The 23518-nt window shown below is 37.5% G+C and overlaps 2 protein-coding genes across 3 annotated transcripts; both read left to right on the forward strand.

Annotated features, from left to right (window-relative positions):
* The first annotated feature begins 199 nt into the window (after positions 1-199).
* On the forward strand, positions 200-6938 carry odr4 (odr-4 GPCR localization factor homolog). Of its 2 annotated transcripts, XM_088428593.1 has the most exons (14): positions 200-304; positions 650-753; positions 1065-1178; positions 1656-1748; positions 2027-2133; positions 2212-2248; positions 3461-3604; positions 3677-3772; positions 3915-3962; positions 4125-4247; positions 4324-4438; positions 5364-5591; positions 6581-6634; positions 6816-6938. In XM_088428593.1, the coding sequence occupies exons 2-14, from the start codon at positions 655-657 to the stop codon at positions 6884-6886; spliced, it is 1329 nt and encodes a 442-aa protein (XP_088284719.1). In that variant the 5' UTR covers positions 200-304; positions 650-654; the 3' UTR covers positions 6887-6938. The 2 variants fall into 2 exon arrangements, with proteins under 2 accessions (XP_088284719.1, XP_088284718.1); XM_088428592.1 differs by having other exon boundaries at positions 2027-2248.
* A 1200-nt stretch (positions 6939-8138) lies between these two features.
* dpydb (dihydropyrimidine dehydrogenase b) lies at positions 8139-23081 on the forward strand. The gene is made up of 25 exons (XM_088430248.1): positions 8139-8357; positions 10842-10952; positions 11070-11152; positions 11343-11430; positions 12234-12395; positions 13794-13990; positions 14338-14419; positions 14854-14941; positions 15844-15951; positions 16026-16195; positions 16259-16469; positions 16681-16865; positions 17074-17289; positions 17399-17563; positions 17656-17724; positions 17804-17887; positions 18482-18602; positions 18713-18832; positions 19259-19401; positions 19539-19593; positions 19684-19805; positions 20656-20805; positions 20941-21003; positions 21149-21226; positions 22375-23081. The coding sequence occupies exons 1-25, from the start codon at positions 8328-8330 to the stop codon at positions 22537-22539; spliced, it is 3066 nt and encodes a 1021-aa protein (XP_088286374.1). The 5' UTR covers positions 8139-8327; the 3' UTR covers positions 22540-23081.
* Positions 23082-23518: the final 437 nt, after the last annotated feature.

Consider the following 23518-nt stretch of genomic DNA (forward strand, 5'->3'; position numbering starts at 1 on the left):
CTATTTTATTTGTCATTTTTCAAGTACAAGTAAAAATATCAATTTATTTTATTTGTTTGTGGTAACACAAAAAAATACTTATTATTTATTGAACATAATGTTATTTTATTTTGAAGAACAAAACGGAACTAAATCATTACAGTAATATAATCAAGGTACCTATACGACAGAGATGCGCGACGGAAGTCTTCCCCGCAAAGCATTGTGGTGAATACAGTTTTTGTTGTTATGACGAGCCACTACTAAACTGTTCGTAGTCAAATCTCAGCATATGAATTGATATTTCTGTAGGGTCGTCTTGCAGGTATCTTCCACACTATTCATTGATTGGTTCATTCTTGTGTCAGTACGTTAACTGCTGAATTTAGGTGACACTATTGTTACCTAAATTTACTTTCTAGTTGTCTGCTTGCTAACGTAAAACATATTATACTGCTTATATCTTACATAAATATGTGTTTTGTGCCTCGACTCGTTGTTACTTTTAAAGCATCGTATGCCTTCTAGTTTGTTTTATATTATGCCACGTCTCCAATCCCCGTTCCGTTCTTTTTCAGTCTCACTGTTGAAATTAGATTCAAAAGATTTGCCTATGTAGTTTTATTTATTCATTCGGTTTTTTTTGTTTTGTTTTGTTATTTTTTTGCAGTCAATATGGGCCGTGGGTACATAGTAGACGATACTGTGGAGATATATCTGTCCAAACTATGTGAACAACAGTTGGATAATGTCACAGGCCTGGTCATTGGACAGGTAAGTAAACATCGGAGTTGCTTTGAGAACTTGGGCAGCTGTAAATATTCATCAGACTTTCAATAAACCATAAGAAAACTGCTACATTGTGAAATCATAAATGTCCAATTGAAGTTCACTTTTGATAGTAAACAAAAAAAAAAATAGCTGAATATCATTTGGATAAGGTATATATAAAGTATTATGCATTGGCCCTCTCTGGATTTCATGTATGACTGGTTTTGTGGTTAAGATAAGAAACAGTAAGTGTGAATGTATACTTACTTGCATTAACACAGTTGTGAAAATAAGACAATTACTACAAATTTCAGAACTCAATTCAGAGGGATTTTGTTGTCATGGCACGTCGAACACCATCAGATGACGCACTTGTTGCTGAAGGGAAGTCCCTGGACAAGGAATGGATCAGTGAACATGCTCGACAGGTAGGAATCATAAAAGGAGATGGGGTGAAAATGCTCATTTGTAATCTTGGTTGATTTACATTTGTATTCAGCCACAAAGTACAAATACAATGGGTTAAAGTTACAATAAAATACTGTATTTACTTTAGTAGTAACTGAGACTGGCATGCAGGGCAAATATGGTGTGGGATGGTGTGTGTTGGGGCTGATGTGGTACTATTTAATTATTATTTTCCCCCATTTTACCCTAAGAATCTGGCCCACATTATAGAGGGAGCAGCAAAAACAAAGACAGCAAACTAAACCAATCGACAGTTTGTTGAGCATGGTTATGTAGATATGCGCTTCTTAGTTACACAGGGGGTTCTGCGCAAATGCTCGACTAGTCTAAGACAAATGCTATGATTTTTTTTTTATGTTTTTTTTTTTTTGGGGGGGGGGGGGGGGGGGGGGGTAAATCCAGCCCTGGTCACACTTATTCTGTATTGGTTTGTGCAGGTTTCAAGAATGTTGCCTGGGGGCTTGTCTGTGTTAGGAGTGTTTCTTATCACTGATGCGGATGCTAAGGAAACAATAGTCTCCCTTCGTCAGGTGAGTTTCATCTATACATTTACCGTATACTAGCACAACATCATCACAACACTCAAGTGTTTAGAAATATAACATGAAAGCAGATAAATAAACTTTCTGTCCAGTTAATTCATGATTAATTTGCCTTTTTAAAAAAATGTAAAATTGTTTGTGTTGTAGATTACAGGTCTATAGGACATTGTTTCATGGTTCTTATTCGTACCACCTTATCTTTTTTACTGTTTCTCATTAAAAATGTGTTTTTTTTCTCAAATCCTAATAAAAGTGTTTGTATGAAGCTGGTGTTTGCAGTGCAGCGTCTGATATCTTCTGAACGTTTGTGGAAAGCTGATGATGATGAAGTCACAGACTGTGTCACACTGCACATTAGCCCCAAATCCAGAAAGTATCCTTTGTACTACGTCTTTCCGGAATGTCTTAACTGGCTGTTTTACTTGCTGTACATCTTAATCCATCATACCAGAATTAGCTGCCGAACCTTTGATATAAAAGATCCCAAGGTGAGTTCTCGATCACAACTTCTCTTTGCAGCTATTTTAAAGCCATAAGAAATTGTGAGCAGTACAGCGATGGGGAAAGAATTATGTAAGAGATATGTAAGAGCCATGAAGACTCATTATAATTGAAGACATTGTTATCCTCCCCTCCACCACTATACAATGGTGGAGGGGTTTGCGTGTCCCAATAATCCAGGGCGCTAAATTGTCCAGGACTTTATGCCCCTGGCAGGGTCACCCATGGCAAACAGGTCCTCGTTGAGTGACCAGACAAAGCACAGCTCACAGACCCCTAATGATGAACAGAATTTTTGGAGAATGTATTTCCTTGCCCGGACGCGGGTCACTAGGGCCCTTCTCTGGAGCCAGGCCTGAGGGTGGGGCTCATTGGCGAACGCCTGGTGACTGGGTTTGCACCGCAACACTTTTACGTTTCAAGCTACCTTCCTACCCTCATTTATGGGCACGAATTGTGGACCATGACCAAAAGAACGAGTCCCGGACACAAGCGGCCGAAATGGGTTCCCTCTGCAGGGTGACTAGGCTCTCCTTTAGAGATAGGGTGAGAATCTCGGTCCTTCGGGAGGGGCTCAGAGTCAGGCCGATGTGTTAAGAGGAGCCAGGTGAGGTGGCTCGGGCATCTAATTAGTATGCCTTCTGAACGCCTCGTTGGTGATGTGTTTCGGGCATGTCCCACTGGCAGGAGGCCCTGGGGACAACTCAGGACTCGCTGGAGAGACTATGTCTCTCGGCTGGCCTGGGAAGGCCTGGGGATCCTCCCGAAGGAGATGGACAAGGTGGCTGGGCTTCCCTGCTGAAGCTGCTGCCCCCAAGACCCGACCTTGGAAGCAGTGGATGGATAGATAGTGGATGGATGGATGGATGAATGGCATTTTTATACTAAGTACTGTATAGCATCTTACTGTGAAAAGGTACTATCTGATCTCTTTTTTCAATTCGTTTCTTCCATAGACAATATCCTTAAACACAGAAACAATAAATACTTGGAGATATTTATAAAAGTGAGCATCACAATTGAAGTTACATTTGAGCCCTGTCATACAATTGTCAGCCAACAGAAGTGCTTAGATTCTTTAGTTGCCATGTCTTTGCCAAATCAGTATTTACTTAGATGAAAATGTAGGTTAAATTGTAGAATATCTTTCCATGGCACTCAAGGTTTTTTTTTTTTTTTTTTGGTGAAACCTCTTCTAGAGCATGGCCAAGCCTGCTGATTGGAAGTATCAATCAGGTGTTTGTTCCTCCTGGTCCACAATGAGCTGTTGTGTAAATGTGGACTTAATTGTTCCGCTACCAGACAACAGAGCCTGCTCAAAGAGTATGGATACTTGTATTAAGGTATGTATACTAGCACTAAAGCATTCATTGAGAATGTCTATGGATTTATTCTAAGTATTTCCTATGTTTCAGGAGGGATTGAAAGGGTGGGTGGACAAGATTGAGAATGCAGTCTGTTTGATTGATGGCATACAGCTGCCCAATGATGCAGAACTCACAGCAGGACAGGTTATTCAAACATTAACAGAACATGTATGACTTGTGATAACAGTAATTGCTGTAACTATTGAAATTGTTGTAGCTAGCTACACATTTGATACATACTGTACCAAGTTGGTAAGTTAAGTCTTGTTTTACATACATTTTGCAGAAGAAGAATTCAAGACAGGCGTACACTGCTCAGCTGTTAGTCACCCCGGTAAGAAACAAACACACCGTTAAAAACATCATGCAATGACTGTGACACTATTGGAAAATTCTATTGTCACCTGCTTGGTCTTGATGAACATATGTATATCACATTTCAAATTGCTTCTTTACAGTCTGGTAGATGTTAAGGCATGATCTTTCTGCATGGCAGGAACAACAGGACACTTTAGGAGACGTGGTCCAGCAATGTGGAGGTAGCTTGTCGGTCAGAGGAGCCATCCACAGTAGGGCTTATGTACACAACAACAAACCAAAAGTCAAACAAGCTGAGAAGGTAGCTTTGAAACAATAGAGGTATTTTGCTTAGAGCAATTTTTCATTTTGTCACTAAACATTCAATATTTACTTAGCTGCTCAAGAAGGATGTGGTCTCCACCATGGTCACGAGAGTTCAGATGCTGCTTGATGAGCTTCTGGCTACAGAAGATGAAAGCAAGGGAGTCAGCAGAGACAAACAAGGGACAGGTACTGCTCCACACCTATAGCATGTTTTACTTTGTACAATGATCAACATGAGCTTTTTTTTTTTTTACTTGAACTTGTTTAAAGTATGACTACCTTGGTCATAATACATTATACATTTCTGTAATATTGCATCCAGCTAAAAAAGCATATACCATAAGAACATAGTTCTTCAGTTAATAGTAACAGAGTGGTTAGAAATACAAAGTAACAACCAATTCACTGATGTTGACCTATGTCTGGTAGGGTAATTGTTACGTTACTTTACAGTTTATCATTATCTTTCGACCACTGCTGAATGAATACGAATAAACTAATATGTAGTGTGCTCATATAATGTGTTGACTTCTGAGAATTAGCTCAGAATTTAAAGGACATAATCTCAGAATATTGCAAACTGGTGTATGTATATAGCAGTGTTTCTCAACTATATTTTGAAAAGAGAAAAATCCCCCCCGTCTATGCACTGAATATAAATAAGATTATTATTGATGAAAATTGTTTAAGTATACCTACACACGAATCATTTTAACATTAACAACAGAAAAACGCAATATAAATTAACTTTCAACAACTGTTAATTATTTTTATTGTGTTTATATGGGTTATAGCTTAGTCTAAAACGGAAAAAAAAGAAGCAGGAACACCAAAGTGCCTGAAACTAAAAGAAAATGATCAAAATTATTACTTTATTGCAATTACAGTACATTCCACATGACAAAAACAAAGCCTTTTTCCTGGGATCATCCGCACCCCCCCTGGGGGGCCCGCCCCACTATTTGAGAAGCACTGGTATATAGTAACATTCAGCTATGAAGCTAGCAATGAAGTAAGTTGTCAATTGTGTCGTTATGACATTTGAAAATTTTCAAGAACCATTCCAAGGCTTCATGTACTAAAATGAATGATAATTGGTCATGTTTTTCAGAATGTTTTTGCCTCCCGCATCGTGTCTTTTGTCCTGCAAAAGTGAGCGGACCTCTATGTGTGTGTGACTACCAGTTCAATGACGAGGACCTATCCGAAGTCATTGAGAGGTTAAAAGAAATGTTAGACATTGATACAGCTCATCAAAACTTGGATACCACGCAGGAAATTGCCGCTGAAGTCATACAAAAAAGACCAGAAGAACCACAAAAGCCCACAGAACCAGAAGGTAAGCAACAATTCTTTGTTCTCATTCTACTGCAGGTATACAAAATTTTGAGCGCTGCTCCGATTGGTGCATATTAAATAAATATGAACATTAAATAGAAGAGAATAGAAATCATACTTTCACAGGAATGCCATCATTGACATTTTCTGTGTGTTATTGATTTGTTGTTGTTGTTCCGAGCGTAAAGAGCTCTGTGGATCAAGCAGTTACTGAGTCTGTTTGCCCAGCTTTTATGAGCACAGTAGCACCAACCAGAGGCTAAGAGTTTGAAAGCATGATGACCAGGATGAGTTGTGGGTCTGACAATGTTACTCACTGTGCTCAGGTAGCAAGCGCTGGCAATATCGTCAAGGGAGGGAAGAGAGTATCCAGTGATTTTTCTGGGCAATATTGAATACTAATTGCCTCTTTTTCCCGTCCTTTACTGTACACCCCGTGTTACCAATTATTTTTAAACACGCTGATCATGTAAAGTCTTAGTTTAGAAACCAGTAAATGGGCAGAGCAACCCATAAAAGGCAAAAATGCTGTGTGATGTCACCCTGCACATAGTTGAGCAGGAGTTACAATTATGTATTTAAAAAAAAAGGAGCGTTCTGATTCAAATCAATATTCAGATTCAAACACGAGTGAAAAAAAATGAGGATGTGACGATAGGGCTACCTATCAATGACTGTAGGTTAACCCATCTTACTTCAGGAGAGACGCAAATGTCATCATGAAATTGTTTACATAAGTAATATTAAAGACTAAGATTAAAGTCTGACATCTTCCATAAAAAGAACTTTGCAGTTTAAAAAGAACAGGAAAGTTTTTATTTTTTTTTAAAAAAAAATTATGCAAAATTAGAGCATTCAAATGTCGCAGTTACATTTTGTAAATATAATTGTTTGGATGCAACATTGCACTCGGGTGTCTTTAAAGTCAGTAATATTGCCGTTTATTGCATTGATGGTGTTTAAATAATTGAATTATGTATATGTTTCTAGATTCCACTGCAGAAATAGTCGAAGTTCAAGAACCCAAGAGAAACAACTACATAGGTAAAACATGACATCGTATTTTTGCATCCGTTTTTGTTAAAAGGGCTTCAGTATTATCAGGCTGGGCTTTAATACTGTCACATTTTCACAATATCAGCGAACGTGTTCTTCTTTACACTGCCATTCATTGTAAATCACCACAATGTTAGTCACCATTCTGATTTTGTTCTTTTGTGTTTAGGTGTTGCCATAGCCACTGCTGTCGCCCTACTCGCCACTGCTGCTTCAATGCTCTATCTCAATGACATTTGAGACAAAACAAAGTATTTTACATCAAAATGCTCGGATTAAAATATTTAACTGACTTCTGTATTGGACTTTTTTTTCTAATCACACTATAGTCCAACTATGGTCCTTCTCATGACCCTCATAGAAGTTGTGCAATGAAAACAGAATATTGAAAAATTGAGTTGGATTCATGCTGAAGTACTTAGGGAGGTTATGTCAAGGTTACGTGAGGCTTGTTTTGTGTGTGTGCATATGTGCACGTGGACAAGTGGTAAAGTAAGAGCGGTGTGTCCAAAAGAGATGACTTTTGACCTCATTCTAATTTCCTGCATTTGGAATGAAGGATAATAAGGATTTATGAGTTAGAGCTTGGAACATTTAATTTGACAGCATGCAGTGCCAGCAAAGAAGCAAATTTTTTGTAATTGTTGATGTGTGCACATACTTTGTGTAATTTGAACTTTTTATACATTTATTTTCCTGTTTTTAATAACTGTAACAACAAGCATCTTTTCAAGTAACAGACAGTTTTATTTATGGTGGGTTTGAAAATCTGCCACCATACCTCCACCCTGTTCAAATGTCAAGTTTTTGTGGGGGGAAAAAATACAAGGCCAAGATGGATCATTTCAAATATCTTCCACCATTAATGTGACTGATGACCTGTGCAATTCAATTGACAAATAAGTGCATCTTTTCTAAGAGGGGACACAAAAATAAAGGACTGAAATAATCTGGTTGAGCAAATCTGCACTTTCCTTTTATCACTGGGATCTGGCTGTGTTCAGAATGAATAACTGTAACTCATGTTGAGTTGGAGTGAGCACATTTGCGTTAAGTGCTTCTGAAAATGGAAAATACATTCCAGATGTTTTTGTGCTAAGCGCTATTTCAAACTCTTCATAATTTCCTCCACCATGATTGCCCATGTTTTGCAATAGGTACAGTGTTTTGTTGACATTATGTGTTGATCCATTGGGAATTATCATTAAAAGAGTAATCTTGGTTTCATCAGACCATTAATTTCCACATAGTTTTTGGGAGACTGTTTAATCTCAATGTGCACAGTAATATAAGGCAACCAAAAGCAAGAGGTATAACCACTGTCACTTCTATTTAAAATGGTTGTTTTAATGTTAAAGAGTGAGTCAAATACAGCGTAAAATAAACATCTCAGTGGAGGTGGAGTTTGGAACCGGTTATTGTTTAATCCATCATGAGTGTTGGTGCAATGCACATTTGAATATGACCACTGGTCAGCAATGTTAAACTTTGTGCCTTGGAGAGTCCAATAAGCTCCACCCAGTAGTCCAAATTGCCAACTTTAGTAGAGAAAAGGCATCTAATGACTCTTGTGTAACAGGACCCTGATAAGGTTTAGGGAGCGCTCCAATTTACAGAATCTTCAAGAGCAGCTTGGAACTACAGAAAATCTTTGGTGCTGCTAACAGAGAAACACGGCATCATGCTAAGTAAAGATCTTCCGGATATTGAGGTAACTTTTTGTGTTTTCTGTCTGTTGTCTTTTGGAAAATAAACATCAACAGCCTGATACAATGTAACAACACATCTAAGGACAAGAGTGGAACAAACACTCTTTTGTGGATTAAAAAAAAAAAAAGGAAAATTTTGTGCTCAGCCTATTACAGTGTGGACCTTCATTATTCATAGTCAACAATTTCTGTGAGCATTTAACAGTTCTGCATGGATATGGATAAAATATGTTATGGAAAAGTAACTGCCCCTAATATGAGTTTTCCTTCATGACAGATTTTCAATATTTGCAAGGTTTGTCTCGAGAATTAAATTTTGTTTGTAGTTATATAACTCATGTAAATCTTAAAGAATGCTGTAAAAAAAAAAAAATTAAAAGACTGTAGACCTGCATGCTCTTTTAGTCCAACTCAAGTTGTAATACTTTGAGTGCACAAGTATGACGTCGGTTAGGATGAGCACTGTGTTGTATGCGATCACTGTCACTGTAAAAACATGAAATGGTGTAAGCACAACACATCACACTAGCTACTGTATTATGAAAACAGTTGTTAAGTTATGCATTGACCATAGGTGACTGTGAACATGCGCCTTTGACATACAACCTCATCTGACCCTGTGTCAATGCCTTTCACAATGGACTATTTCTTTGTGCCAGTATTTTATTTGATCAAACTACGACAAGTGATTGAGAAAATGGATGGATGGCATATATATGCATATATGGCATATTCATAAATACATACAGGTAGCATAGTATTGTGCATATATACAGTATATTCTCTCTCTCTTTCTCTCTCTCTCTCTCTTTTTCACTCTCTCTCCCGCTCTCTCTTTCTCTCAGTATACTGTATATATATATATATATATATATATATATATATATATATATATATATATATATATATATATATATATATATATATATATATATATATATATATATATATATATATATATATTATAATGCTACAGTTGTCCAACCTACATATGATTAAAGTCTCTTCAAAAAACATTCTTATAATTCTCAAGTATTTGTCAAAATATAACAAATGTTTTTTGCGCATACATGAAATAACTTTTGACAAGGCCTACAGTGCCATTTAAAAATAAAAGGAACAGGGTGGAGTTAGAGTGGTCATTGTCACAAGTGTAGCTGTTGAAATAGTAGGTTATTGTATGTTTCTAGATGCGCAAAGACACGACAATAAATAAATGAATTGAAAGTTAGAATAGTGACAGAAATTGTCTTGATAATACTGTAGAGAATAAAGATCAATCGGTTTCAAGAACAAAAATGTTGTCCTTCACTCTTTGCTTAATGTCAATTTCAAAGTCCGATTTGCAAACATATAACATGAATGGTCCTCAAGTATGGTCAGTTTACTACAGATTGCTTTTGGTTTGGTTAATGAATGTGGAGATGGGAGTGAGCTGCTACAGCTCACCAAACCCAAACACTAAAAACAGCTCAGCTATTTGCCTTACCACCTTCAACTGAAAGCCTTAACATATATACATTTTATATAGTTGCTTCGCAAGATTATTGTGTTGCTTAACAAGCTAAAGTTTAAAAAAAAAAAATCAGTGACCCCTGCAAAATTCAAGCAGAATGTACAGTAAATGATACCAATAATACAACTGCACAATTGCACAATAATCAAACGATAGAAAGTCCCTGAACCCAAATTGAAACCCCAATATGATATTAAATGAGTGCATTTTTTTTCAACTGAATCCACAATCACACCCGGCATGGCTCTTTTCCTTTCGAGTAAATACAGCATTTTATTATGGTATAGAATTCCTGACTGTTTTTTTTTCTTTTGTGTATACTTTCACCTGGTCACAAAACCTCAGTGCAATGACCTGACAGGTCTTCAGTATCTTATCTATATGACCCCTACCATTCAAATAAGCAAACTTCTCAGAATGTTCCATAATTTCAGTGTTTTTCCATTAAAAACAGATAACAGGTGTGTTAGTTAAAAATACAAAGCATCAATAAAATGCTACATTTTACAAGCCTTTGTGTATTTGACCAACAAATGTCTCATTAACTCTTTTAGTACACCGAACAAAAATTCTCATCTTTTAAAACAGTAATAAAAGTAATAAATAATATTCTCATCAAATATTTTTTTTTAAAATGGAGGGTAGCCAACACACTTGACTAATACTTAATATTAAACCAATCGAGCACTGTAGTGATAACTGTGACCATTGAATGACATTGTTGCCATACATACTGCACTTTTATTACATACTTGTACTTCCAAGTAAAGAATGGAAGTCAATCTTTCATATGATGCCACCCATGTTTACATAGACAGAGCACACAATATTCTGTCGGACTTGAAAGATGAGTGAAAATGCAAATTATACTGGCACTCGAGAAGTTGCCTGAATGAGTTAAGAGAGTTTCTCTATGAGCTGAGCTGAATGATTGTTTCCTTTTGATAACTGATTGACATGTACTTTTTAGAGCATCTTGTCTCTGAATCCAAGGGTCAAGACTCACGCTCAGATCATGTCCACCACAAATAAGAAGAAAGAAAAGAAACACTGGAAGCGTAATCCTGACAGAGGCTGTGATGTATGTCTTTCTCTGCTTGACTTTACACAATGCTGATTCACCAATGAATAAAAAGAAAAAAACATGTGACAGGCTTCTGTAATTTATCCTAATTAATTTGATCCTTTTTTTTTCCAGTCCTGTGTGAAGTTAGAGAACAACTTTGATGATATAAAACACACAACCTTGAGTGAGCGTGGAGCTCTTCGAGAAGCTCTGAGGTGAGAAGAAAATAAATCCTATCATGTTAACAAACATGACATTTAACAGTGCCAGCTATATTTGTATTTTATCTAATATTGTGATTGCTGCATTGAAAACATATTTGACTAATTCAGGATTTCAATATGGCGGACTGTACAATATGAATAGCACCACCTGACTGTCAACAATGTACAATTCTGTGATCAGGTGTCTCAAATGTGTGGATGCTCCCTGTCAGAAGAGCTGTCCTACTAACTTGGACATCAAGTCATTTATTACAAGCATCTCTAATAAGGTACTGCACACAATCAAAGCTCAGCAGTGTGTGGCATTCTGGTGCACGGAGGGCATGTCCGGCGCAACTGACAAATCAGAGGCTGAAAGAGTTCTAGACTTTACATCTGCTGGAATTTATTTGCACATATTGTCTATATTATTTTCAACTGTCTAATTGTCCATTTTGGTGATTTGGTCAGAACTCAATGACACAGAGACAAATTCTGTGTGACACAGACGTGTGGTGGGTGGCATCAAATTAAATTAATAAATATGGCATCCCTGAAGTGCTGTAGAAATAAATGTGTGGGACACATTACTGTTATTATTTCAATGATTTTTTTTTTAAATCACACTCCTGGGCTGTGAATCCATTATGGGGCTGGTTGTGTAGGGTGACACACTCTCATAGATTTTAAGGGATCAATACCATTCTGATTGGAGGCAAATCAAATGGTTTTTGTTCATGCCCACAACAGCGCAAAACATCCATTTTTAATTGCAACAATCTGTGTGCGTCTGTAAAAATAGCAAAACATGGTCTAGCCAGCCTCTGCATACATTTAGAGTAGACCACACCTTATGCTTGACTTGCATTGGTTAAGAAAATAGAACGTCAGTCAGAATATGCTTACACTATTGATGCCATCTTAAATATAAGGGAAAATACATTTCTGATGAATTGCTGATTTTGTAAGTTTACTCGCTAGGAAATGATTGCATCGTTTAGGCACGTTATAAAACATAAATTAAAAAAATGAGCTTCTGATAACCATGAAGGAAGGTTTTCCCTGTTCCTATTTATGTCTTTTTACGTCTCAGAACTACTATGGTGCAGCACGGGCCATTCTGTCTGACAACCCTCTCGGTTTGACCTGTGGAATGGTCTGTCCCACATCAGAGCTGTGTGTTGGGGGCTGCAACCTGTATGCTTCAGAGGAAGGTCCCATTAACATTGGAGGGTTGCAACAGTTTGCTACTGAGGTACAACAAACACACAATTGTAGGCAAAAATAATATTAATAATAAGAAGAAGAAGAAGAAGAATGAAAGCCATGGATGCTAATAATATTGTACCAGTCAAATGTTTGGAAACAACTTAAAATTCAAATGGTCTCAAAAACATTCAATGTATCAACTCTTGAAAATGGATAGCTGTGACGGAGCCTGAGCTGAACATTTTTTTTCTCCTGAAAAGTGGCTACAAGATGTGCCATGGCTTGAAGCATACCTAAATGCGGTGCAAGATTTACCAGTCATGTTATCAGCGAGCAGATAAAACCAGTGTAATTGACACAAGGTCGAAAATTTTCAGTCATCCTTTATTTGATAAATATGAAAAGAGCATGTGAACGTAGCGCAACTTATGGTTAATAAACAAGCTAATTGATAGCAAAAGCTAATCGCCCGTTTTTAATGAAATAAGGGTACGGTACATACCAAATACTATGTCCTGGTACTCATGTGAGTAACCCACAGAAAAAATATGCGCACCCCTGCTAATGAGGCACCCATACTGTGGAGAATCTAGATGAAGGAGTCACATGATGTACGGAAAGAGAAGAGAAGATAGTTGTGCAGGATCCCGCCTGGGGATGCAGAGTAAATGATTGACTCGTTATTATTCTGAATCTTACCTTCCCTGTCAAGTTAATTTACAACCTAAAACATACGTTATAGATACCTTTCACCCAGCATCACTCCACTTCATTTTGTCGCGTATTAACCCGTGTATTCAGACATTGTCATTTCATTAATATACACATACGAACAACTCACGAGGGGATTCAGCTAATGAATATCGGTCTTTAATTTAACTCGTTAGTAACTTGCGGTGCATCTGTACTAGTATTCTGTACTAGTACTGTACTAGTATTTATTAACATCTTTTTTTAACCTAATAATTCCATAAACATTTCTTCAAAATGTGAATTTAAGTACAGTATTAATCTGCAATTCAAGACATATTTTAATGATTTAAAAAATGAATTAGAGGCTGTTTCCGTACTATGGGCAGTATTTTGCTGCCTTTTTTTGGAACGTAACTTGCCATGACTGAATGAATTCTCTGAATTATGGATTTTTCCTTAGTGAGAATTTTCTGATTCTGATTTTCCAGGAAGAGAAATGTACTTAAATGCCCAAAACATAATACAATAATTGTTGTCTTTTTAATTCTAGTTTAGTTTACTTAAGTTTAGCCTTCACTAATTTGTTGAAACCGTTTTTCCCATGACTCAAAAAATAGGTGTTCTTTGTTTACCATTGTGATTTGAGAATTTCAAGGATGTTTTTGAGGCAATCCGTCCGCCTAGTGAGGATAAGCGGCATAGAAAATGGTTGGACACAACCGTGGAATGTGATGTATGTGTGTCTTCACAGGTGTTTAGTAAGATGGGCATCCCTCAGATCCGAAATCCCGAGCTACCACCGCCTGATGAAATGCCACAGTCATATCATGCACCCATTGCTCTTATTGGCTGTGGCCCTGCTTCTGTTAGCTGTGCCTCTTTTCTTGGCCGACTCGGATATGATAACATTACCATTTTTGAGAAACAGAAATACACTGGAGGGCTAAGGTATCATCATTCATCAAATATTGATATTCTGTTGTATAAAGCTATTGAGCCAAAGAGGTTGTTTTGAGTTGTATTGCTCTCAAAATATTTATTGAGACAGCATATCTGAAGATATCTGAAATATTGGATAAAAGCAATGTCTCAGTGAATAACTGACTCTTACTTGTAAAGGTTTTTGTCATTAATGTATTCATGTGTCTTTTAGCTACTTTTCATATTTTCACAGGAGTGAGACATGTTTGTTAAAACAAAGCAGGAAAATAACCTTACCTTATGCTTTTGCCCAGATTAAAGGAAATTGATCAACAACATGATGGAAAAGACTTACCTTTTTTTTTTTTGTGCAGCACAGCAGAAATTCCCCAATTCCGTCTTCCTTATGAGGTTGTCCAGTTTGAAATAGACTTGATGAAGGACCTGGGAGTCAGGGTGAGCTCTGCAAACAGTGAAAAAAACAAAACAAAACAAAAAAAACGTCCAATTGTTGTACACACGCTAGAGAGTATAAACCCTAGTAATACAGTTTATTATTATTTGTACATGCTAAAGATAGTTGGGTTGAAAATAACCCAATTATGTGTCGAAAAAGGACTGACCCAACGTTTGGGTCAATTTGACACAACTCTCGGAATTTTTTTTGCACAAAACCACCCCAAGTATGGGTCATTTTGTATACAGCAACCTCGGAATTTGTGTTGTTTTGTATAAAACAACTCTGAAATTTGGATCTGTCCTCTCTTTACCCATTACTGGGTTATTTTTTAACCCAACTGTTTTTTAGAATGTGTTGGATTTTTCCTCCACACATTTTTCTTAATTCAACTTTGATTTGTAAAGAAGTGTTGCTTTGTGATCTATATTAGGTGGTGTGTGAGAAGGGTCTTGGTATGAATGGAATGACTTTGACTTCTCTGAAAGAAGATGGATTCAAGGCAATCTTCATTGGAATTGGTGAGTTGCTTTAAAAAGCCAGGCAACCTGAACCTCAATAAATTCCTCTATATAGTAAATTGTGTTGCTTTAAGTCCGTTTTTTTTTTTTTTTTAAATGAAGCATGGAGTGATATTTAATAACTTGAATAAACCAAAGAAAAGGCTAAAATTATGTCTATTGAGAGAAAACTGTTCTGGGTGCTATCGTGATTTTAACTCATTCACTGGCATCGACAGCCATAGGCGTGAACGATTTTTACTGGGCTGGCTGTGAAAGAGTTAATTATTCTTGCTATACTAAAGGTCGTGGCATATATGAAAAAATAAAGGTTAATAATTTGCAGTAATCTATCATTTTGAGGAAGAACATTTAACTCATTCACTGCCATTGACGGCTATAGACGTCCAAGATTCATTTTTACAGCTGGCAGTGAATGAATTAAGAATGACATGTTTTAAATAGCGTACTATTTGTATTTATTACAAATACAATTATTTTATGGAGTTTAAAGTTTGTTCATTTGATAAGGGTTAATGCATTGTGGACCAGCTTCCTGCTACATTCTAAAAAAAAATCCCAAAAGACTCGATTATCCAGAGGTTTGAACATTAATCTAAAGCCTTGTTTGTCTATACCTGTATGTCTTGAGACAGACTGACAACCAGTCCAGATGTGCCCCACATTTTGCCCCAAATCAATTGGAATTGAATTGAATCCTTTTATACTAATGATGCATGTTGTATGGACAAGCACTGTAATGTATGTAGGCCTACTGTTCCATTGCTGCAATAAGCATTGTTTCAAATAGTCAATATGAGCACTAGCTTAGTAACAGTGTTACAGAACCACAATGGGCCTTTTTAATGCTTCTTGGATAAGAGTTAATACCAATGTAATTTGGGATTTTGGTGTAATTTTAGGTCTTCCTCAGGCCAACAGAGCAACAATCTTTCAAGGTTTATCCATGGATCAAGGCTTCTTCACCTCTAAAGATTTTCTGCCCATGGTGGCCACGGCAAGCAAGAAAGGTTTTGTATTGTGCTCATGTATACACACTCACTCGGCCCAATAGTGTCAAAAGTTCCTGTTTTTGTCGCTCCAGGGATGTGCAAGTGTCGTTCTTCCCTCCCTGAGTTACGAGGAGTGGTGATTGTCCTGGGTGCTGGCGACACTGCCTTTGACTGTGCAACCTCTGCCCTCCGCTGTGGAGCCAGGAAAGTGTTTGTCTGCTTCAGGAAGGGGTTCACCAACATTAGGGCTGTTCCTGAGGAGGTATGTGCTCTGAGGAAAGGACGTAGAAGGAAGACAGAGAAATTCATGCCTGTTTTTGCTCAGATGGAGTTGGCTAAGGAGGAGCAGTGTGAGTTCCTCCCTTTCCTATCTCCCCGAGAGGTCATCATGAAGAACGGGCGCGTCGCCGGATTGCAGTTTTGTCGCACTGAGCAGACCGAGGATGGACATTGGTTGGAAGATGAGGACCAAGTTGTGCGCTTGAAAGCGGATTACATCATTAGTGCTTTTGGGTCTATGCTTAGCGAACCAGCAGGTAATCAAATTCTCACACAACAATAACAATGAAAGGGCCAACAATTTTTTGCGCTACTGAGCAGCCACATATAGGCCCGTACACTTCTTAATGATGCTTGACAAAAAAAAAATGCAATTTCAAAGGGGAAGTGAAGTAAAGAAAAAAGTCTTTTTTTTTCCTTGTATTATCTTATATTTGTTTGTCTGTGGTATGTTTTTTCAATGTGCAGTGAGTGAGGCTATGTCTCCAGTCAAGATGAGCCGTTGGGGTACTCCAGAGGTCAATGCAGAAACCATGCAAACCAGTGAACCTTGGGTGTTTGCAGGAGGAGATATTGCTGGACTGGCCAACACCACAGTGGAATCAGTGAATGATGGCAAACAGGCCTCATGGCATATTCATAAATACATACAGGTAGCATAGTATTGTGCATATATACAGTATATTCTCTCTCTCTTTTTTCTCTCTCTCTCTCTCTCTCTGTCTTTCTCTCAGTATACTGTATATATATATATATATATATATATATATATATATATATATATATATATATATATATATATATATATATATATATATATATATATATATATATATGTATGTGTGTGTTTCCATTCCACAGTCCCTTTATGGCCACAAAGTGGATACGGTCCCAAAGATGCCACTGTTCTACAGTGCTATTGATCAGGTGGACATCAGTGTCGATGTTTGCGGAATAAATTTTCCCAACCCATTCGGCTTGGCCTCTGCCCCTCCCACCACCAGCGCAGCCATGATACGAAGAGCTTTTGAACAAGGATGGGGTTTTGCGTTGACCAAAACATTTGGATTAGATAAGGTAAAGGCACACTTGCTTCACAATCATGAATTCTGCATGTATTACAAGGAAAGCTGTTGCAGTGTTGATGATGTCATTAATTGCCAGATAATGTTCCTCTGCTCCGCAGGACTTGGTTACTAATGTTTCGCCACGTATTGTACGTGGTACTACCTCTGGTCATGTCTATGGACCAGGTCAGGGATCATTCCTCAATATTGAACTGATCAGTGAAAAGACAGCAGCTTATTGGTGTCAGTCAGTTGCTGAGCTTAAGAAAGACTTTCCCAAAAATGCAAGTTTCTCTTACTACTTATAGTGTCTCAGTTTTTACTTTTCAATTGCTATACAGTTTGGAAAAACATACTTCCTTTGTCTGTCAATCAGGTTGTAATCGCTAGTATCATGTGTGCTTACAACCAGGAAGACTGGACAGAACTAGTTCAGATGGCTGTGGTACGATAACCCAAATCTTATACAATTACAGATGAATTGTTTTGGTGATAAAATTGACATGTACGCAATATGTCCTTAGAAATCAGGTGCTGATGCTTTGGAGTTGAACCTGTCTTGTCCTCACGGCATGGGAGAGAGAGGCATGGGACTGGCCTGTGGTCAGGTACTTGCACGTTTTCACCCTCATCTCATCCCCTCTCTCTCTCTCTCTCTCTCTCTCTCTCTCTCTCTCTCTGACTGTGTCTCGCTCTCTTACACTCCCTCGCTTGCACACACATACACATACACATTCATAACTAAGTAAAGAATCTGTTTCTGGAAGGATTAATCCTTTATAGTGTATATTACTGTCAGAGAAATCTCTAAAAGAAGACTAGGACAAGCCTCGCTGCTGAGCAGCAAAAAGAGTAACTCAGACCAGCCAAGATTGACTTTTCTATGCCATGGCACAGGGAAAAAGCTTGGCGAGCGAACTCATGCGTTGCCGGCACTAATTCACCGCTCAAGCGTCCCTGCCTGGTTTTTATTCATTCAGCAAAGCATTGCACATTACAAGACATAACAAAAAGAGCCAGTCGGCTCAACAGCTGGGCCAAGGTTCCAGCTCACACTTTCCTGCGTCAACAGATTTATCTAAGGACAGCAGCGAGATGAACTATGACTGCATAAATGGATAGCAATGCACTCTATTCAAGACAAGAAATAAGCACATAATGATTACAACCTAATATATGATTTCCTTCACAATTACGCATAGGACCCTGTGCTGGTGCGTAACATATGTCGTTGGGTGCGAGCTGTTTCTACCATCCCATTCTTTGCCAAATTGACACCAAATGTTACCAACATTGTCGATATTGCCACGGCTGCTTATGAAGGTACACACTTTGTTTTTCATATTGTCTATGGCTGCATCATCTTATTCTCCATAAGTCAAATGCTATCAATATCAAACGTGTGTACTGTCTACAACAATTGCTTATTTCAGGTGGCGCAGATGGAGTTACAGCTACAAACACAGTTTCAGGTATGATGGGACTGAAGGCGGATGGTTCACCCTGGCCAGGTGTGGGAGCTGGGAAACGCACCACATATGGAGGAGTTTCAGGTATCAGCAAACAGGTCACGTGTTTCACTGGCTAATGACTTTTTTAACACGACAATTGTTTATATTTTTAATAATGCAATTCCAAATACCCTTGTGGAATTTATGAAGTTGTACTATAAGAGCAAAAAATTTTTTTCAATTCTAAATTTTGTAAATTCTATTTTAATTTAGTGAAATTAAATTAAATTCTATTTTATTTCACTCAGGCTGCCAGTATAGATTTTTAAAACAATTTCCAGATCTAAATCATTCAGTAATCCAAACCTACTGTAATTCATCACTGGGTGATAATAACACAATTCATTTTTAATCTTTTTTAACAAAACACTAAATTTGGAATCTTTTAGAGTTAGAGATGGAAAAGCATAATTACGTAGTATAATATTGGAATTACAGATAAATGTATTGGTATTGTCATTTGTGCAGGTAATGCCATCAGACCAATCGCTCTCAGAGCTGTGTCAGCCATTGCCAGAGCACTTCCTGGTTTTCCAATTTTGGCCACTGGAGGAATCGACTCTGCTGAAACGGGTTTACAGTTTCTTCATGCTGGTGCCTCAGTGCTACAGGTGACATGATCACTACAAACAAGATTTCTGCTACTGTGATTTTTGATATTTTTGATATTTTATATCTATTTCAGTTGAATATCATCCATAATGGATTTATGGATGTTTTTGTTTGAGGACAAAATATTTATACACAGGTGTGCAGTGCTGTTCAGAACCAAGACTTCACTTTGATTGAGGACTACTGTGTGGGTAAGTACCAGTAACTTTATTTCTGTATTTGCTCTTCGGTTATAAGTTTATTATGATTTGAATACATCATGTGAGTTTGTGTATTCATAGGTTTGAAGACCTTGCTGTATTTGAAGAGCCTTGACATGAATGACTGGGATGGTCAATCTCCTCCAACCGAGAGACACCAGAAGGGAAAACCCATTCCTAGATTAGAAGACCTGGTTGGACAGGTACACTATATTAAGTCTGGTAATAGTAATACGACTACATTAGTAATCAATAGACCGATTGTGAAGTAATGGTCTGCCCTAAAATAGAGTGCATAGGCTAATTTTGAAGGTTTGCACGAAAGTAGACTCCTCCCCTCAACAAATTAATGTGGGTGTGTTTACTATGCCACTAAACCCCAATTCATGTGTGTGTAATGTGTAGACAAAATGCTGATTGATACTCAAAATTCAAAAATAAGTTCAGGACAGTATGCAAATTGCCAGTAGCTTGTACAAGATGCACTGCTGTGCAGGGCTAACTCTGACCATAAACTGGACAAACAAAACAAACCGCTTTATATAGCCATTTTTTTAACCTGTATTTTTAATAATGAAATAAATGACTTAGTAACAAGTAAATTACTTTACACATTAGCATGGTATTACAGTTGTGCCATAAGTGTTAACTAAAATAGAAGCACTTCAGCCAATATAAAAACAATACAAATGTCGAACTTAAGCATGTATAACAGAGGAATAGATAATAGTTGATAAAACAGCATTTAGAAGTGCTTCAGTTATTCTTATCCGTTTTCAAATTTAGTCTTCCCACTATGACTAATATAAGAGCATTAGTTCTTCATTACAATTTTTTTTTAGGTGTTTAACGTTATACTTTCTGACTTTATGTTGTGAACCTAAAATGTGTATTTAAAAAGAGAATTCAGCTTAAGATACCTCATTCCTGTTAGAATTTCAAAATGTTGAGATCTCACTGATAAGAAAAATTAATATGATATCGATGGTTATGTACATATGTATATGCTGTGTGTATATATTTTAGTGTGCGCATGTGTTTATGTGTAAGTAGAGTCTCCCGAGTTTTGGGCCATACCTTCAAAAAAGGACTGAAGCCATTGCACAGTATAAGAAACAGCTCAGGGACGCCGGTGTTGCAGATGTGATGGAAGCCAATGTCACCAAAATAAACTCATCTAAAAAAACAGTTCCCGCTGTCAAGGTGACACACTCACTCATACAGCATACAAGCGCTTGTCTGGATTGTTGTATGCAAATGTAAAAACAAAACTTTATGGACTCTCCACATAAATGCTTTGTTTTGTATTTGTGTTTATTGTTTGGGTCATGCATGCAGGATGTGATAGCAAGAGCTTTGCGCCATATCGGAGCCTATCAAGATCTTAACAACATGGAACAGGTATTATTTGATATATCACTTACTTGAGTCAAACAAAGATAAAAGCATATACCCAATGAAAAGAATTGTATTACATTTAAGGACAATTAAAACTGTTTTCATAAAAGTTTTGGTCTAATTACTTTTCATTTGTTTTAATTATCAGGTTCAGGCTCTGATAGATGAGGAGATGTGTATCAACTGTGGGAAATGTTACATGACGTGCAATGATTCTGGCTATCAGGTATAATGTGTGCTGAGAAGGAGTGTACTTGTGAATTGTGAATGTGTGTGTGTGCGTGTGTGTGTGTGTGTGTGTGTGTGTGTTTTTATGCTTGCTTCTTCCTTTTCTTCCCTCATTTAAAAATATGCTTAGTGGGTTAGTTGGAGATTTGCTCACAACGCACTGGTGTAAATGTAAGTGTGATTGACTGGTGACAATCCATGATGTACCTCAGCTCTCACTTGGGACAGGCTCCAGCTCACCTGTGATCCTCAACAGTTGGCCATCGAAAATTGTGGCACGTGGTTGTAAAATGATTTTGGTGGATGCGATTGATGTGCTGCGGCTCGGTTGAGCAGTGGTTAGCATGTCCACCTCACAGTTCAGAGACCTGAGTTTAAATCATCCTCGCGCCGGCCTTCCTGTATGGAGTTTGCATTTTCTCCCTGAGGCCACGTGGGTTCTCTCTGGGCACTCCGGCTTCCTCCCACCTTTCGAGAACATGCATGGCACATGTATTGGACATACTAAATTGTCCTTAGCTCTGATTGGGTTTGTGAATGGGTGTTCTTCTCTTTGTGCCCTGCAATTGGCTGGCACCAGTTGAGGGTGTCCCCTGCTTACTGGCCAAAGTCAGCTGGAATAGGCACCAGAAAGCCTGCGACCCTTGTGAGGATAAGCGACTCTAGAATGGATGGATGGATGATTGATGTGCTCATCATAAAAATGACAAAAGTTCTGAATCATTGTAGAAACTAGAAAGCAGTTTTTTTTTTTTTTAAATGCAATAACATACCGTATTCTTATTCTTACTATCATCATCCTCTTTACACAAACAATGGGGTTGGAAGTCACCTTCTAAGTGCCCACTTCAAAGCTGTGATCTGTGATCACACTGGCGTGTGTGATTTGAAATGGAATAGCTAGTCAGCTGTGTTCACGCCCACAACAGCACAAATAATAACCGCACACGACTTTCGGAAATATCAACAGAAAGACAAATTCACTCATGTCACAATTAAACCACAGCTTGTGCTGGATTTGCAATGGGCTCAAAAATAGAGGTCTTAATTTCTCTGCAGGAACATTTCCTTTTATCATGTTTATTTTCACAAATTACATTAAGGATGGACTCTCAATAGCATGCATTTTGCTTATTGTCTCTGCAGGCTATAACCTTCGATCCAGAGACGCATCTTCCATTTGTAACTGACAGCTGTACTGGATGTACTCTTTGCTTGAGTGTCTGTCCAATCATAGACTGCATCAAGATGGTTAATAGGACAACACCATATAAACCCAAGAGGGGTGTGCCAATTAATCCAGTATGCTGAAGAAAAAGTCCAACAAAACTTCACCCCATCTGGCTTTTAACACAATGGATGAAATCTGTCACAACACCAATTTATGCTTATATTTTATTAAAAGAGTGCTTTTCATCATGAAACAAATTATTTTACCCCATCATCATCAGTCGAACAATATGCACTTCTTTTGACAGTTGTGTGTTATTGAGATTTTGTTTTTGTTTTGTTCCAAGCAGCATCCAGAAATACCGTACTTTCATTTTTAAATCTGTAAAAGCAATATCTATGGAAATCATATTGTTGCATAGCTGTACAAACTTGAATTTTTCAACGCTTATGCAAAATCATACATACATTTTGAATTACTCACTTCTAAAGTTGTGATCTGGATTTTGTTGGCCAACTTATCATTTGTATGATTATCAGAAGTTGCAGCGATTGTATTTCCAAGATTAACAAATTGTCAATGAAAGCTGTTGTATAAATGAGAATGACAATCACTACCTTGTTGAAATAGACAGTACAGTACAGTATTTCCATCAAGTTCAATAAAATATCTACTTCCCCTCTTTCAGCGGTTGGCTTTGTTATTCCACTTAAAGCATTCAACTGTTTAATATATCATATTAAAACATTAATCAAAACTACATACATGTACAGCAGATATGGACTTTTTGCTATACATACCTTTGATTTTAATTAGAGACACAAAAACAACATGGTATTGACAGTGAGTGATCACGTAATTGGATAAGGCTTGAAATGACCACTTATGTCACTGTAATGGCAATGACAAAGCCGATTCAAAATTAGCATTTACAGTTGCAGATGGCACAAATGCAATATTGAGAAGGATCAAAATATGAATAGTCTACTTTCTTTGCTTGAGTTGGCTATTCATTTCTCTCCACTTTTTTATTTATGCACCTCATCAACAACAGATAACTCTACTTTCTTTGCCTTCTGTCAAATTCATCGAGTGTAACTTTTTTTCAAATTCTGCTGA

This window comes from Hippichthys cyanospilos, chromosome 12, assembly GCF_059441005.1.
Source record: "Hippichthys cyanospilos isolate Australia breed blue-spotted pipefish chromosome 12, RoL_Hcya_1.0, whole genome shotgun sequence".
NCBI classification, from domain to species: domain Eukaryota; kingdom Metazoa; phylum Chordata; class Actinopteri; order Syngnathiformes; family Syngnathidae; genus Hippichthys; species Hippichthys cyanospilos.